The following is a 17,340-nucleotide window of genomic DNA, read 5'->3' on the forward strand; positions in this document are numbered from 1 at the left end:
CATGAGCTTAATTGAGCCCCGTAAGTGTTTTATCAACTTTGAAGCGATGCAGTATCACAGATTATTATTTGTCTATTTTGCAGAATTGAAGTTCTAGTTGTACTATGCTATCAACCCTCTTTCACTAGTTTGTTGTGTTGGTAGAGGAATGAGTATAGACTTTGAGAATGCTGAGTCCACCGAACTTGCCAAGGTACACAAAGAGCAAACATGAATTTGTGATGGTACAATACAGTGACAGATGAGGTGATTATGATTTGATAAGAACTGGACAAAATATCAGTGCCCTGAGCATCAATGGTATGACATATCACTACCCAACTGTACCTTTGATTTTTGTGGCAGATTCAACCACTCATGATACTAGTACAAAATTAATACATGGTTTTATCACCCAAAACAAATCACACATGATGTTATGCTCTAGAGATCAGTACTGTACAGAGAAAGATTGCAAGACTTGCTTGTGCTTGTACAACAAACCTAACCAAAGTGCTGATGTGTTATGCTATAGTATAACACAGCAGCAAAGGGAACAGCTGCTAACAGACAGAGACAATGAACTGAAGTCAAATGACTGTCTCTGATGTTGCTGCTACGGGCTACCTTACTCTGAAAACCTGCAGCCTGTCCTCGCTCAAGCATCCAAGGTACCTTTCCCCTGTCGACGAGCTCTCTGCAAACCTCAGATCAAGGATCGGTTGCCGGTGTGGCCTGAGATCAGCAAACGTCTGGAGTGAAGGCAGCCGCCATGTCCGGACTCCGCGCAGCGACTCGTCGCCATAGGCGAAGAGATGTTGCTGATTGCTTCTTCCGGTGCAGGGTATGATTGCGGATTTGGACATTCGCAATCCGCTCACATTGCCTCTGCAGATTTGGTCTCTGGCGAAGGACGTGTTGCTCGTCCTCCTTATGAGTGCATGGCAGCCTAGCTTCCCTGATGCAGAGGGTGTCGGTGACTGTGATTTGCCGGCTTGAGATGTGCCGTCGTCGGACAGCTCAACTTTTGGCCGGAAGGAAGCCACTAGGAGATCACTTGATGGAGGATTGCACGCAAGAGAGATGCAGACTCCGTGGTTTTCCATTCCATTTAGCAAATCTGGCCTGATCAGAAACACTAGCAAAAATGAACATTGGAAACCACAAAGAACTATGAACTTTGTTGTAAGTTTTAAAACTGTTTCATACCTGTTTCTGCTCCCGTCAACATCCCAGATGCAGGGTCCTATGGAAGATGCAGAAATGACCTTCCTGGAACCACCGCCATCTACAACAGAGTGGATCGTATGAACAGGGTGTGTAGATAGACCCATCATGGAATGCAACGGTGCAACAGTTTGGCGAATATCAAAGGTCAACAGCATGCCATTCTGTGAAACATCAATAGAGATTTCTAGTCAACCCTTCGAAGAGCACACAATGGTTAAGGAAGAACTGCACGAAATACTGAAAACTCAACCTGTAGTCCAGCATATATGTGATTCGGACTATTTTGATCGCCTGAACAGGACCAGCCAGGAGCCTGCAAGATAATGAAATCCAAAATAACAGGTCAAGATTCAATTTTTTTTTCACTCAACAGCTTTAGATCAAGGCAAAGAAAATTTACATGCATCTCTGTCAGAAAAAAAAAGTATCATGATGCTTTTTTTTTAAAGAATATGCATATACTCTTCAAATTATAAAGATTGCAAACTTGGTGATCTCGTAAAGATTAAAATGTAAATTGGCATGAAAAACGTGCTGCATTTCCATATTTAAAGAGCTTCAGGGTTATGACATGACAAACAAAATAGCACCTCCAGGAGAAGAAAATGTATATATAATATCTAGAATGTGCTTTCATGAAATAAAGTGGGAGATGGAGTTAGCCACAAAAAATTGTGTGAATGAGGTGAGCACTTTCGAATCAACAAGTAGGTAACAAAAAAATAGTTTCGAATGTTGTGAAACTGCAAGGTCAAAGAATCACCGGTAGATCATAATGAAGGACGACACTGTCAGTTGTCATGCTGGGAAATAAAACACAAGAACAGAAGTCAAACTTCTGAGTAAATGTGTTGTGAAAAAAATAATTTGAACATGTTCAAGATAGACCTTAAAAGTGACAACTTCTTGCCTAGTGATGCAAAAACAACATGACCCCCAAGCAGTATACAGATATCCCTGATAGCTTTAGTATCAGATGGAAGGTGGATTTTCTGCAATCCCTGTCTAGACATGCTGAGCTGTCAAAATTAAGAATTAAAGGTACACAATATGAATAAACGACCAAATATAATCAGAAGAAGGATAGGTTACATAAAATCATTAGGGAAAGCATCAAGTTTAGAACATGTACCTTTGTGAGGACATGTTCAGCACCAATTCCAGGTGCCCTGCCAGAAGTGAGTATAATCTGGCTCGATGCATCTATGCCCATGACTCGAGCTCCATCAAGGAAAAACTCGTTCTACAAAACATAATTACCATTTCAAAACGCAGTTCTTTGATTAAAGAAAAGTGAATGGAACATTCAGGGAGGATAAAATCTCAATACCTATTTAATAATTATACCATCCCTGAGCATACCTACAATAGCTCCCACTCAAAATCTAGATTACAACCATTTGACCGTAAACTGTTCGATAGAAAAAGGCATGGATAGCCAGAAATGATAGGGTAACCTAAGATTGAGTAAAAGGTCAATTTTCCTGCAACACGTGTATAGGTTTTTAACCATTGTCTTGTCACGCTTGTGAATATTTCTTGCTTATTGAGGTATGCAATACATGAAAGGAAGCCAGGGAATAGTATTGGACTGAAAAATTATAAGTCCAATAGAGCAATAAATTAAATCTGGCCAGTTTTTCTTTCTGTAGTCTGTAGGTGATTGTGAACTGCTCAAACATCCGTATTGCTGAAGTTGGCATGACAAGCAAGTTATATGCATCGTAAGTATTCCTGCTCGTACTACATGACCATAGCTAAATTAGGCACAACCAAATGGAAATGGAGTAGCAAATAGATCTAGAGTTTGATTGATCAAGTATAATATAATAATAGAAGCTGGAACCCAGATAAACATAAAATATAGAGACTAGAGAGAAACCTGGAGAACAAAACTGCAAGGACTGCTATGACCATCATCTGCTGTAAGAGATGCTACTGAATCTGCATCTGTTGTTCCATGTGATGATTGATCTGCCATTTTCTTCACAATTTGTTGTAAAGAATGTTAACATCAAGGCTTGTGTAATCATGGTTAATCACTAAAAATTTAAGAAAAGCTACCTTTCTCTTTAAGCTTGATTCATTTATGAAATTTTGCTGAAGTATAATCTGCCTCTGCATACAAGGAAACATAAAGGAAAAAACATGAGGCTCCATGGAAAGAAAACTTTATTTCCTGACACTGGAAAGGCCAATGAAAAAAAAATAGATATTTAATCTAACAACTTTGATTTAAATAAGGATTAAGGAAACATACAAGGGAGACCTTTGCTAAAAAAAGAAATGTTGAATACGCTTGGCAAACATTATCTATACACAAAAATGCTTGTCGCATTTCTTTTCCTATGTAAATTAGATGCACGGTTTGCAGTCAAAATGTCATTCACCTTCTAAAAAAAGTGATACCATAACAAAAGAAATTGGGTAAGTACCTTGTGCTCATTTATCTCCTGGACCAATTCTTGATTCTGAATCAAAATGGTAAGAAAGCTTAAGTTAGAAAAGATACATGGAACTTGTGGTGATTTTAGCTGCATAAAATAGTTATAGGAAAGGGTCATGGCAGTAGCTAACAGTGTCCTATAAACCAACAACAAAACATTTACATTTTCCTCACGGAAATGAAAATAGTCAGTAGTTATTACATTGAACTGAAACGGTTCGAAGGTACACATCACATCGTACAAAATAATGTTCTGTTAAAGCATGTATAAGCATGTACAAAATACTGTACAAGGAGTAGCTTACTTGCTTCTCAAGAGATACATTTTTCTCCCTCAATGACAATACTTGCTGCATAAATCAAACACGTTTCAGCCCATGGGCAGAAATACCTCCAAAGAAAGGAAACGAGGCAAAGCTAACCTTTTCAAGATCATTATTTGGAACAGAAATCTCTGGTGCATAGAGGTTGATAATGTTATTTAGTTTAAACCTCCTACCACATTGGGGACACTGAAAACATAAACATGGGGTCATTCAAAGGAGTTCTCCAAATAACATTACAGGTTGTATATATAATTCAGAACTAGATTCATTGAACAACATACTGTCGCAGGTTTCTTCCGACACTGCAGTAACCATCTCTCTAAGCAAGATCTGCCATAGACATGCCCACAAGGAATGCAACTAGATATACAGCATCACACAGTTAGCAACTTAAGATATGCACTCATGAGAACAATCAAAACATAGAAGCATATGGCGCAATTCCACGAATTTAGTAAAAACAAAAAAAAAATCTCCTCACCTTACGCGATGCGCGCCATCCGCGGTCCACGCGTTCATGCAAATGGGGCAGCCGGGAAGGGACTGGCTCTCCGCCTCGCCGCCGTTCACCTCCGCGCTGTCCCGGCTCTCGGAAACCCTAGCCTCGCGATCTCCACCCCCGCCTCTCGTCACCTCGACAGATCCCTGGCTCTCCTCCTCCTCCCAAGAGCCCCCCTCCTCGCCCGAGCTGGACGAGCTCAGCTCGAGCACCTGCGGCGCCACCACTCCTCGAGCCACCTCCTCCTCGCCGTCGGCGCCGTCCCCCACTCCCCCGAGGCGAAGCCCCTGCTCCCCCTCCTCGTCGCCGGCCTCCTCCATCGCCGTCGTGGGGATTGGGGATCGGAGAGAAGGGGAAATTTTGGACGCAATGGCGCCATGAAAATTTCGCCTGAAAAGCTTGGCGCGCAGGAGCGAAAAAGATTTGGGCCTTTGGATCTCGTGGGCTTTCCAATGGGCCGTAGAAATGGGCCCAGGAATAGATTGGTGTCCGGCTGTCCGCGCCGCACCCGCGGAGGGGCGTTGTGTCTCGCTGTTATAAGTTTAGTACCACCTCGGAGATTCGAGGAGGTGGGGGAGGGGAGGAGCAGTATATAATGGGCACCCCTGCCCTCGTTGCAACATACTTACCTGGACGGGGTCGACGGCCGATCAAGAAGAGCCGTGGCCTAGGCCAATGGCCCACATTGCACTTGGTGGGCGCGTTGGCTTACCATCTCCCCAAGCGGGAGAGTGGACGTCATAATTTGTGGTAGAGGGGGTACGCGTTCGCGCGGCCCCTGCCAATTCTCTAATTTAAAATTTCAATACATTTTTAAACTTTGCCCATAGGTTTTGACTTGGGCTTACCTAATTTGGAACCTTAACCGTGGGATTTGACTAAAATAATAAATCGGGTATTTCCCTTCTAACGGTGTTCCCAGAATTCTGAATCTTTTCTTCCCTAGAAATGACTATTTTACAAACGGTGTTCCCAGAATTCTGAATGTTTTCTTCCCTAGAAATGACTATTTTAAAATGTATTTTATAAATTTTATATTTCCAAAATCTGTATATTTTATAAATTTTATATTTCTAAAATCTAAATATTTTCTTTCTTAAAATATCAAATTTCTTTATTGATGAGATCTTTTCCATTTTGAAATTTGTGAAAGGCGTAGCCTAGGTTAGGTATGGGAATTTCAAGGCGCAAGTTGCAAAAAATAGTTTAGACAGGGATTTCTGATTTGTGAGGAGCAAGTTGCAAAAATAGCTTCGTCTCCGAAGGAGGAAAGGGTCCTCCACTCGATGTGCAGATTCCTCATCAGTGCGCCTTTCTCTCGGAGGAGAGGGGAAAGGAAGGCGGAGGCGGGGAGGATGGCGCGGAGCGTGTCGTACGTGTCGGCGGCGAAGCTCCTGGCCATGGCGCGCGGCAACCCCCGCGTCGCCATCATCGACGTCAGGTGCCGCGCGCTCGCTTCCGCTCTTCGTCTCTCTCCGACCCTCCGCCGCGCTGATTTGGTGGCTGATGTTGATGAGATTGTTCGTTTTTTTCTATGTGTGGTGGGGGATTGCAGGGACGAGGAGAGGAGCTACCAGGCGCACATCGGGGGGTCGCACCACTTCTCCAGCCGCAGCTTCGCGGCGCGGCTGCCGGAGCTCGCGCGTGCCACCGGCGACAAGGACACCGTCGTCTTCCACTGCGCCCTCAGCAAGGTTGGTCCGATCCCCCACACATCTCATGCCAGGCACTTTGCAAATTTGCGATTACTGTACCCGATCTCCTACAGGATGCAGGCACATGGCACCAATCACCTTGCAACAACGTTGTTTGATTTACTGATATTTACCAGGACATCGTGTGGTTCGTATTTAGGTTACTCGATTGCGTGGTTTCTGATAGGAAAAATCGAAAGCTTATCCTAGTCTCCTAGCTATATTATCATTGAACCTTCGCCATCGTGCTATTGTTGTCACTACCCGATGAAGTATGAATTTGTTAGCTTCTTTACTCTTTAGTACTGATCTGGGTAGATGTCATGAGATGTGTACTGCTTTATTCATTGTTGAATGGAGCTTAAAGAATTGAGATATACACCATAAAAGGCATCAGGCTAAGTGCCTGTTGTCTGCAACTTAGATTACCTGTTTGGATGGCATGATCTGTCCTAGTTCTCTGGCAACGTTTGTAGCTAAAGGTTGGACTAAGATTTCGGGTCCTGCTGAATGGTCTTGTTTCAATTGAACACTAGGAATTTAGGATTCTTAATATCCACTTGGTGGCTTGAATCTAAACCAGGATGCTTTTTGAGATATGATATCAGGAGTTATTCCCTTCACGTTGGAGTTAATTTGCCTGAAAAATGTCCTAGCAAATTGTAGTCCTGTCGAGACAAAATTTCCGATATTGGTGATACAGGAACTTATACGTGGACCTGTCATTCAGGTTTAACATTTTCTTGCTCTAAGGGTTTCCCTATTTCCATCCACTGCAAATGGAATAACACAGTACCACTGCAATCCATACATGCGGAACATCACTGGTTTTCACCTAAACTTGAACAGTGTCTATCAGTAATGACTTAGACTTTTCTGGGGTCAATTTCTGTTTGATGTGCTTCACGTCCTTTAGGGATGTAGAGGCCGGATTGATATCCATTATCTAAAATAAATGAAAGGCTACCTATTTCTGGTTCAAGCAGATAGTCTTTCAAACTCTGATTTTGATGCTTTCTATAGTAAAGATTTTGGAAATCCCCAGTTAATACTTTTGAAGCATTGCATTATCTTCTAATATTATCAATAATAGAGAGTGTTCTTTGTTAACTTATACTTGTCCACATCCACTGAGTTGGTACCATGTTCGATTTTTGCATCTAGAACGCTGTCGTCATTGCTGATTGCGTTAGCTCATGTTTTTTATTATATTGTAACAGCACATTTATTAATAGCAGATGGAAAGGGCAAGTTTTCTAATCTCTTTTTAGCTCATTATTATATAATAATCAAGCATATCGTTGTGCTCTCCCGCCTGATATTCTTATTTGAGATAACATGCAAAAGTGCATATTTCTTACACAGTAAGATCAAATCACGCTGCAGGTGCGAGGTCCATCGTGTGCCAAGATGTTCTCCGACTATCTATCTGAGACCAAGGAAGAATCAGGAACAAAGAACATCATGGTGCTGGAACGTGGGTTCAATGGATGGGAGCTTTCGGGACAACCCGTTTGCCGGTGCACTGATGCCCCTTGCAAAGGCACATGCTCACCTGAAGAACCTGAGTTGTAACTCTACTCGCTTCCTGAATGATCAGCAATGTTGGCAGTCGATCTCCAATGCTGAATTTGGTCTATTTTGCCTCATGAGATCATTCGTCACAGTGTATTGGACTGAAATGCCACTTTGTGGACAATTTCATCAGATATAGCATAAGTTAACTACCCCACTGTAGTGTCAGGCACACCACGGGGTACTGAATTATTACTGATTACTAAAAACTCTTTACATCTTGGCTGAAGAAATGTTCAGCTTCTTCATGTGCTATGTGTTATCAACCGCTTGTTACACTACACTTGGACTCTCATCAATCGTCACATACATCCTAGGTTCACAATGTCACGACGTGTTTCCCATGTATAGCCTGTTTCTGAATATTGGCCATTCGTTGTTTCAATTGATTCATTTCAGTCTTTGTTCCAATTGATTCATTTCAGTTGCCAATTTGCCCCCCTCTTTTTCCTCCCGTCATATTCAATTGAAAAGGCACAATCTCACGCTCTTTTCTCTTCAAAAAGAAGTCGCCAATTTGCCTTTTAGTCGTTTCTCCGTGGGCTGTGTTTGATGCCTGTTTCGTTGTAACTCAGGTAGGCGATAGCCACCGTAGGCACCTTTTTTCATTTTTTAGAACAAGACGAGAATATTAGGCCCCGTTTAGTTCCTAAAACAAAAATTTCTACACTATCACATTGAATATTTGGATACATGCATAAAGTATTAAATGTAGGGAAAAAACAATTACACAGATCATGTGTAAAATTGTGAGACGAATCTTTTAAGCCTAATTACGATATGGTTTGATAATGTGGTGCTACCGTAAACATTTACTAATAATAGATTAATTAGGATTGATAAACAATGTGGTGCTACCATAAACATTTGCTAATGATAGATTATTAGGATTGATAAATTCGTCTCACAGTTTTTTGCCGGAATCTATAATTTGTTTTATTATTAAACTACGTTTATACTTTAAATGTGTGTCCGTATATCCAATGTGATAACCAAATCTAAATTTTTTCCCAACTAAACAAGATCTTAGTCAAACTATACCGGAACTGAAACATTTCAATCGAATTTCGTTCAGATTACTGCAGTTCAAACCAGACCCTGGTCAACGCTTATTGGGTTGGGCCCACCCTGAGAGACGCCGCAGCCCGGAAGAGCCAGCCCACTTTGACGGTTTGACCTCCCCCCACTTGCTCCGGCGTGCGGCCGTGGCGTGGGCAGCAAGCCGATCCGCCGCCAAACCAGGCGCACGCCTCTCCCTCGCCTCGCCTCGCCTCGCCTCTTTCCCCAATTCCGCTCCGCTTCCCGCACCTTCCAGATCCCCCACCCATGGCGTCCTCGCGCCTCCTCTCCTCCCGCCGCCTCCTCCCCGCCCTCCTCCACACGCCCAGCCCCGTCCCAATCCCACGCGCCGCCGCCGCCGGAGAGGTTGGGGGAACGCCGGTGGCTTCCTTCCTCCGGCGGCCCGCGCGGTTTTTCTCCTCCGCGGCGCGGCGCGGGCCGGCGCGGCCGCGGGCGACGGACATCGGGGCGCGGGCGCGGCAGCTGCAGAGCAGGCGGCTGTGGACGTACGCGCTCACCTTCGGGTGCGCGGCCGGGTTCGTGGTCACCGTGCTCGCCACGTTCCAGGACCAGCTCGTCTTCTACCTCACCCCGACCGACGCGCTCGCGCGCTACGCCACCGACCGGTCCAAGTCCCGCGTCCGCCTCGGGGGGCTCGTCCTCGAGGGCTCCGTCGCCCACCCCTCCGCCTCCTCCTCCGAGATCGAGTTCGTCGTCACCGACCTCATCACCGACGTCCTCGTCCGCTACGAGGGCGCGCTCCCCGACCTCTTCCGCGAGGGCCACTCCGTCGTCGTCGAGGGCTTCCTCAAGCCGTTCACCGACGACCTCCGCCGCGACACCGCGGGGAGGAAGGTCTCGGACAAGGCCCGGGACTGCGAGTGCTTCTTCAGCGCCACCGAGGTGCTCGCCAAGCACGACGAGAAGTACATGCCCAAGGAGGTCGGCGAGGCGCTCGAGCGCAACAAGAAGAAGCTTGAGGAGGAGGCTGCCGCCGCCGCCGCTGCCTCTCAAGAGTCGGCGACGGCCGCGGTTGCTTTGGATGGAGCCAAGTCGAGCTCATAAGGTTTTGTTTGCATTCTGCTTTTAAGATCTAGATCTTAAGTGCGTATTCGCTGAGGCACAGATAGATTTGATTGCCCAAATGAATTTTTGGGATTTCAGATGAGTGATTCAATTGGATCTGTTGTAATTCTAGTAGTACCATGAGCCAGGGGGCAAACGAAATTTTGCTAGGGAATAACGACTGAGTGACGGTTGAACACGATTATACTTATTCTTTTTAAGCAATAGTATTTGGTATACTCCTTCCACTGAGTAATGTGGATTGTTCTAATGCTATAAATTTTGAGCAATTTGTGTCAGATATTCCAGCTAATCCACCATCATCTCTTCAATGTGAGCTTGCCTGTATTTTCCCTTATTAACACTTGAATTTTTATATCAGCTATGATCTCGTCATCTAGTGGTATCACATATCTGCCAAATAGGGTGTCAGCTCCTGCAGATGTTTAGCTAATTGAATTTAGTTATGAGCTTGCTTCTTGTTGTAACTTGTAACATTCCGCATAGTGATTCTTGTTGTAACTTGTAACATTCCGCATAGTGATTCAATTGAGGCTGTTGTAATCTTAGTTGTAATTTTGAGCCAGGGGTAAGGGAAACTTTGTTAGGGTCATAATGACAGGACATGGTTTAACACAATTGCGCATTCTTTTTATCCAATAGTATCGGGAATCAGCTCAATTACACATTCTTTTTTATCCAATAGTACCGGGAATCAGCTTGCTGTTCTATTTTATTGATGTTAACTTGTTAATTGGACATGTTCTTAATGAATGTCATGATTTGATGTTTGCGTCTAAGTTGGGATATTCGTTCTATGCGAATGTAATGTTGATGGGTCTTTAAAGTACATATGTTTTGTGTCTGATCTTTATTTGGATCTTAGATTATCTTACAGAACCTTTAGATCTGCAAATCAGATTCCAACATGTCTCTATTTTTGGTGCCTGACTGTGTAATTCTGCATGCTAGTTTTGCAAATGCTGAATATGGAGTGATAGTTCTTAAAGTATGTCTTTTGTTCTTGGAATAGTATGCATAGATTTTACTCAAATCTCAAAGTACTGGTACTAAGTTGCTGGCTGGAAAGTCTGTGCATAGTTATGGTAGATTTTACTTGCTAGAGTTATTATTAAATGGCATATTGGTCGATTTCACTCGAAACATGGTTGCATAGTTATGTGCGCATTTATCAGAAGCACTAAATAAAAGGAGACAGTGGTAGTTTCACCCTTTTGGCTGGTATCAGGGGTTTCAATGTCGATAACATTGCTGTGCAAAGTGAATTTCTGGGAGTAATGATGTTACAAAGAATGTGCTGTCGGAGATTCGGTCATGTGTTATCTGAACTTTTCCTATGCCTTTGGAGACATTGTGAGCCGATTTTTCCGGTGGCCCGTGGCCTCTGTCTTTGAAAGAAAAGCTATTGCATGATAGTAGTTTAGCTATATAAATGAGTTCAGTATGCATATTAAACCAAAGAGGATGCGATGTCATTAATTTGTTGCTGAGATTATGTATTATCTTAATTATTAATCATGTGGTGCCCTTTCTGTTTCTCAATCTTACCTCAGGTTTGTTTTGGATGCGATATCTGTGTAGACAAGTTTGTGCCTTGTTGAGAGGAATGCATCAATTGTTTTCATTTTTTTGCCCAATTTTGAAGTTTAACCAAGATCAGAGAGGTTCCCTTTGATACCTGGTGTTGGCGGTTATCTCAATTTTTAACATACTGGCTGTTTAGGACCCGTTTGGTAGGGCTCCAAACTCTAATTTTTAACTCCAAACTCCTACTCCAGTGGGAGCTAGCTCCTGTTGGACTTGGAGACTCGTTGAGAAGTGTTTGGCTAGTTAAGCTCTAGATCTGAAAAAAATTGCAAAAAAAAATGCAAGAAAATTTGAAAAAAAAAAGGAAACCTAGCCGCCGGCAGCCCAATCCCAGGGCGCCGTCCGCCGCCGGTGGCGCGTCGTCGCCACGCGCGCCGCCCGTCGCCGACCGGCCGCCTCCCGTGCGTCGTCGCCGCGTGCCCCGCCCGCCGCCGGCCGAACGCCTTCCGTGCGTCGTCGCAGCGCGTGCCGCCCACTGCCCGACGGCTGCTGCCCGCTAGCTCGCTGCCCACCACCCACGTGTCATCCCATCGCCCTGCTACCGTCGTGTGCCTGCCGCCGCTGCCCGTGCGTCGTCCCGCCGCCGCCGACGCCGCGGGATAGCACTGACCGGAGTGCCGCCGCCGCGCCCTCCACCGTAGCAACCGACGCCATCGCCCCCGATCCCTCTTCCTCCTCCTCCGCCGACACCGCCCACCACCACCCGCCGCAGCTATTGGGACTCGGGAGAAAGATGGGGGAGGAGAGAGAACGCGAAAGTACAAGCCTGTGGGGTCGCTTCTGCAACTGGATAACTAGCACCGAAAACCGTCTTTACATCGGATGGTTCGGTGTTTTGATGATCCCTACCTTATTGACCGCAACTTCTGTATTTATTATCGCCTTCATCGCTGCCCCTCCAGTAGATATTGATGGTATTCGTGAGCCTGTTTCTGGTTCTTTACTTTACGGAAACAATATTATCTCTGGTGCCATTATTCCTACTTCTGCGGCGATCGGATTGCACTTTTACCCAATTTGGGAAGCTGCATCTGTTGATGAGTGGTTATACAATGGCGGTCCTTATGAGCTAATTGTTCTACACTTCTTACTTGGTGTAGCTTGTTATATGGGTCGTGAGTGGAAACTGAGTTTCTGTCTGGGTATGCGTCCTTGGATTGCTGTTGCATATTCAGCTCCTGTTGTAGCTGCTACTACTGTTTTCTTGATTTACCCTATTGGTCAAGGAAGTTTCTTTGATGGTATGCCTTTAGGAATATCTGTTACTTTCAACTTTATGATTGTATTCCAGGCAGAGCATAACATCCTTATGCATCCATTTCACATGTTAGGTGTAGCTGGTGTATTCGGCGGTTCCCTATTCAGTGATATGCATGGTTCCTTGGTAACCTCTAGTTTGATCAGGGAAACCACTGAAAACGAATCTGCTAATGAGGGTTATAGATTTGGTCAAGAGGAAGAGACTTATAATATTGTGGCCGCTCATGGTTAATCTTCCAATATGCTAGTTTTAACAACTCTCGTTCTTTACACTTCTTCTTGGATGCTTGGCCTGTAGTAGGGATTTGGTTCACTGCTTCAGGTATTAGTACTATGGCTTTCAATCTAAACGGATTCAATTTCAACCAATCTGTAGTTGATAGCCAAGGTCGCATTATTAATACTTGGGTTGATATCATCAACCGTGCTAATCTTGGTATGGAAGTAATGCACGAACGTTATGCTCACAACTTCCCTCTAGACCTAGCTACTCTTGAAGTTCCATCTCTTAATAGATAAGGCTTTTCTGCTAACAAATAGTAATTTTTGAAGAAAGGAAAGCTAGAAATACCCAAGCAAGATATTGGGTATTTCTTTTTTTTATATTTTGAATCTTTCTATTCTGAATTCAGTTAACAACGAGATTTAGTATCCTTTCTTGCACTTTCATAACTCGTGAAATGCCAAGTTGGTATGAATTCCCCCAATTTGCGACCTACCATAGGATTTGTTATGTAAATAGGTATATATTCCTTTCCATTATGAATCGCGATTGTATGGCCAACCATTGCGAGTAGAATGCTAGATGCCCGGGACCACGTTACTATTGTTTCTTTCTCCTCCTTCATATTGACCTTTTCTATTTTTGCCAATAAATGATGAGCTACAAAAGGATTCGTTTTTTTTCGTGTCACAGCTGATTACTCCTTTTTTTCCATTTTAAAGAGTGGCATTCGATGTTCAATATCTCGATCGAAGTATGGAGGTCAGAATAAATAGAATAATGATGAATGGAAAAAAGAGAAAATCCTTTAGCTGGATAAGGGGAGGATGTAGCCAAGTGGATCAAGGCAGTGGATTGTGAATCCATCATGTGCGGGTTCAATTCCCGTCGTTCGCCCATCCCATTATTGCAAATTCCAAAAATGCAATTTTCCATATTCCTAGTTACGTATTTACTTACGGCGACGAAGAATAAAACTATCACTATTTTTGTTTCCTTTTCCAAGTTCTTCTTCCAAGCGCAGGATAACCCCAAGGGGTTGTGGGTTTTTTTCTACCAATGGGGGCTTTCCCTTCACCGCCCCCATGGGGGTGGTCCACAGGGTTCATAACTACCCCTCTTACTACGGGGCGTTTACCTAGCCAACACTTAGACCCGGCTCTACCCAAACTTTTTTGGTTCACCCCAACATTACCCACTTGTCCGACTGTTGCTAAGCAGTTTTGGGATACCAAACGGACCTCCCCAAATGGTAATCTTAAAGTGGCCGATTTACCTTCTTTTGCAATCAGTTTCGCTACAGCACCTGCTGCTCTAGCTAATTGCCCACCACTTCCACGTGTGATTTCTATGTTATGTATGGCCGTGCCTAAGGGCATATCGGTTGAAGTATATTATTCTTTTCTCTCAAAAAAAACCCTTCCCAAACTGTACAAGCTTCCTCCAAAGCATACGGCTTTCTAGATGTATATGACGATCTCTAGACAGATGGATCTTATATGAATCGTATGATGAAGTACCACATGAGTGGATATATAGGAAAGGAATCCAAATCTGCCGAATCGCTCATGTTATGATCTTCTACATCCTAGGTCTCCACGTTCCGTCATCTGGCTTATGTTCTTCATGTAGCATTCAGATCAAATGACTCTATGAAATTACGTCGATACTTCTACATATTATGGGTAACGTAGGAGACATCCCTATTTTCCCCCGGGGTCTTAATTACCACTGCTTAGCTTTCAATTCGCCTCTGACCATCAAATTAAATGTGAATAACCCGTCCTCCTCTCTTTGAAACAATGGGCGCTTCCGGTTCTGTGCGTGCTTCAAACAATCTTGTCTTCTCCATATTACCATATCTCTAGAGTCAATAATTTTCTATGAGGAACTACTGAACTCAATCACTTGCAGCCGTTACTCAACAGTTTTCTGTTGAGGTCTATCCCGTAGAGGTACTCAAATTAGAACGGGAGGAGAGGAGGTGACTAGGGGTAGTTCAATGGCATTTTTATGTAAATACACTAAAGAATTAAAGGGTAGTGTGTCTTTTGGGGTGGAGTGGAGCTATGGAGCAGCAAAAACCCAGCTCCACCCCCGTAGTATAATTTTGTGGAGCAGCTCTCCCAACTCCGCTCCCAAAAAACGGAGAATCTGGACTGTTTGGCACAACTCTAGCTCCAGGTAAGTTGGAGTTGGGAGCTGGAGCTGTGCCAAACAGGGTCTTAATGTTCTATGAATAATGACAAAATGGTTATAAACTTGTAGCGATTGTTTGAGTTGGTGCTTTCATGCTGAAGGAAAACATGCCATCACCAACATGCTATTCAATTCATCATGATCAAATGACTATTACCTGTTCCCTGATGGGTTTTGCGGAATCCCTGAAACTGCTAGATGACTTATTGTAACTACATGATCAAAACATAAAATGCAAATCAATAAACCTGACTGCATGAGAAACAGAGTTTGTTTTCTGCTTTTCTCCGTCATTTCATTTTGTCTATGAGCATCTTGTACCCTCAAGCTCTATTTTCTCCTGACGGGCATCTTGTCACCCTGGGGCCTGGGCGGCCGTGTGTGGCCTCCACGACGGACCAAGTAACTCGTCGTGCCATCAAACCAGGCTACCTAGCTAGCTTACCGACACAGGGGGGGAGACTAGAGAGAGACGCATGGCGCGCACGTCTTCCGCCCATGGCCATCCTCGTCAACAACTCAGAAAAAAAAAAAAACATTTGCGCAAGTCGGGTTCACGTCGTGCATCACGATTTTATATAAAAGAAGCACACCTGCATTTGCACCTGATTAGTGATCATCACCTCTCACAAGCAGTCATCTAACCACACTTATCATCATCCCTCCAGTCGATCCAGACCGAGGCAGGCGTACGTGAGATGGCGTGGAGGAGGACGTTGCTCGCGCTGGTGGCCGTCGCGGCGGCGGCGGCGGCGGCGGCGACGCGCGCCGATGCGTGGCACAACTACGGCGCGGCCAAGTTCACGGTGACCGGCTCGGTGCTGTGCCAGGACTGCACCAAGAGCTGGAACGCCTACGCCTACAACGCCAAGCCCATTCCAGGTTCGCTTCGCGCCACCGCAAGCTGCTTTCTCCTTCCTCGCCGGCTGATGCCATGCACTCCCATTGTTTCCCTGTTGGCTTTACATACGTTGCCAGAAAAATATTTGATTTTGAGGGGTTTTATTTTAGTTTTATTTTTAAACATTGGCTCTTTAAGTATAAATATCAAGGTTTTAAATATCCCGCTATAACTGCCGCTATCTTCGGCTATAGTTATTTGCGAAGGGTTCTAGCTATTTGCTCTCACGTACAATTTAGCCGCTATAGCTCTATTTAGCCTGCTATAGCTGTTTGACAAGGCTAACCGCTAAATGTCTTAAGCCGCTATTTAAAACACTGGTAAATATAAAAGTTTTACTTGTGAAGTGCTTATTTCTTTCCAAGGATGAAATCAAAAATTTCTCGAGTCTAGAACTCGGCTAGCGCAACATAATTTTACCTTTATCTTATATGTTTTGAGGTGTAGTTTTCAATGGATACTTAGACGCAGGACTAGCTAACATACTCCTAATTGTCTTACTCCTATCTCCACCCCTTATTGTTTCGTTTAATTTTTTCGCGACTTATCAACCATAGGCAATCGATGATAATTATAGATGATGTGCGCTGCAGGGAGCATGGTGGGCATCACCTGCCTAGACAAGGAGACGGGAAGGACGGTGTACCACGGGACAGACAAGACGGATGACAAGGGTATGTTCAATATTGAGGTGCCGTACACTGTCGGCAGCGCCCACCTCCACCCATCAGCATGCCTCGTCCGCCTCACCTCCTCCGGGGACCACGGTTGCGCCGTCTTCACCAACTTCAATGGCGGTAAGACTGGCGAGCGGCCGTGCCGCCCCTCCCATGTCTACCCCGGAAGGGTCACCTACTCCGCCGGCCCCTTCTACTTCACCCTGTCCCAATGTGACGTTAAGGACGGTGCCACCTACTGATCGACCGTCTTTTGATCTTTTCAGTAGCGGGCCTATAAATTAAGTTTTTTCCGTTATATGATATCCAATGGTTTTGAGAACGCGCAGAAATAATTCCGTTGGTTGTTAGTGTGTTGTTTGGCCTTTGTAAACGGCGATGGACTGATGGTGTGTCTGTGATATGCAATAGTACTTTTGAGCTAATATTGTCGGATTGTGAGTTTCTGATTATACTTTGTTTTATTCCAACCTAAAGCTATATGAATCTCGAGTGTAAATGGCAATACCGATTATGGCATTTGCAAGATGTCAATACAAAATAGTACTAACCAAAGAAGTACTCCCTCCGTTTCACAATATATCTAGATTCATTAACAT

The 17,340-nt window shown here is 44.3% G+C and overlaps 4 protein-coding genes, 1 non-coding gene and 1 pseudogene across 5 annotated transcripts; 5 read left to right on the forward strand and 1 right to left on the reverse strand.

Annotated features, from left to right (window-relative positions):
- Positions 1-243: 243 nt before the first annotated feature.
- Positions 244-4,800, reverse strand: LOC127753255 (uncharacterized). Its single transcript, XM_052278730.1, has 13 exons — positions 4,463-4,800; positions 4,263-4,341; positions 4,078-4,167; positions 3,961-4,005; positions 3,645-3,680; positions 3,274-3,327; positions 3,092-3,193; positions 2,342-2,452; positions 2,098-2,228; positions 1,973-2,012; positions 1,460-1,522; positions 1,189-1,370; positions 244-1,104 (listed from the first exon to the last, which is right to left on the reverse strand). Exons 1-13 carry the CDS (start codon positions 4,798-4,800, stop codon positions 603-605), a joined length of 1,773 nt encoding a protein of 590 aa, XP_052134690.1. The 3' UTR covers positions 244-602.
- A 301-nt stretch (positions 4,801-5,101) lies between these two features.
- LOC127753550 (U1 spliceosomal RNA) lies at positions 5,102-5,261 on the forward strand. Its single transcript, XR_008012607.1, has one exon. It is a non-coding gene; the product is annotated as a U1 spliceosomal RNA (small nuclear RNA).
- Positions 5,262-5,334: 73 nt separating this feature from the next.
- On the forward strand, positions 5,335-8,072 carry LOC127785657 (arsenate reductase 2.1). Its single transcript, XM_052313053.1, has 3 exons — positions 5,335-5,921; positions 6,036-6,174; positions 7,561-8,072. Exons 1-3 carry the CDS (start codon positions 5,767-5,769, stop codon positions 7,747-7,749), a joined length of 483 nt encoding a protein of 160 aa, XP_052169013.1. The 5' UTR covers positions 5,335-5,766; the 3' UTR covers positions 7,750-8,072.
- An 876-nt stretch (positions 8,073-8,948) lies between these two features.
- On the forward strand, positions 8,949-11,416 carry LOC127752483 (cytochrome c-type biogenesis protein CcmE homolog, mitochondrial). Its single transcript, XM_052277876.1, has one exon. It carries the CDS (start codon positions 9,076-9,078, stop codon positions 9,871-9,873), a length of 798 nt encoding a protein of 265 aa, XP_052133836.1. The 5' UTR covers positions 8,949-9,075; the 3' UTR covers positions 9,874-11,416.
- Positions 11,417-12,214: 798 nt separating this feature from the next.
- LOC127785955 (photosystem II protein D1-like) lies at positions 12,215-13,260 on the forward strand (annotated as a pseudogene).
- A 2,527-nt stretch (positions 13,261-15,787) lies between these two features.
- Positions 15,788-17,245, forward strand: LOC127753268 (pistil-specific extensin-like protein). The gene is made up of 2 exons (XM_052278743.1): positions 15,788-16,045; positions 16,658-17,245. Exons 1-2 carry the CDS (start codon positions 15,862-15,864, stop codon positions 16,981-16,983), a joined length of 510 nt encoding a protein of 169 aa, XP_052134703.1. The 5' UTR covers positions 15,788-15,861; the 3' UTR covers positions 16,984-17,245.
- The last annotated feature ends 95 nt before the right edge of the window (positions 17,246-17,340 follow it).

Source organism: Oryza glaberrima, chromosome 10, assembly GCF_000147395.1.
Source record: "Oryza glaberrima chromosome 10, OglaRS2, whole genome shotgun sequence".
Taxonomy (NCBI): Eukaryota; Viridiplantae; Streptophyta; class Magnoliopsida; order Poales; family Poaceae; genus Oryza; species Oryza glaberrima.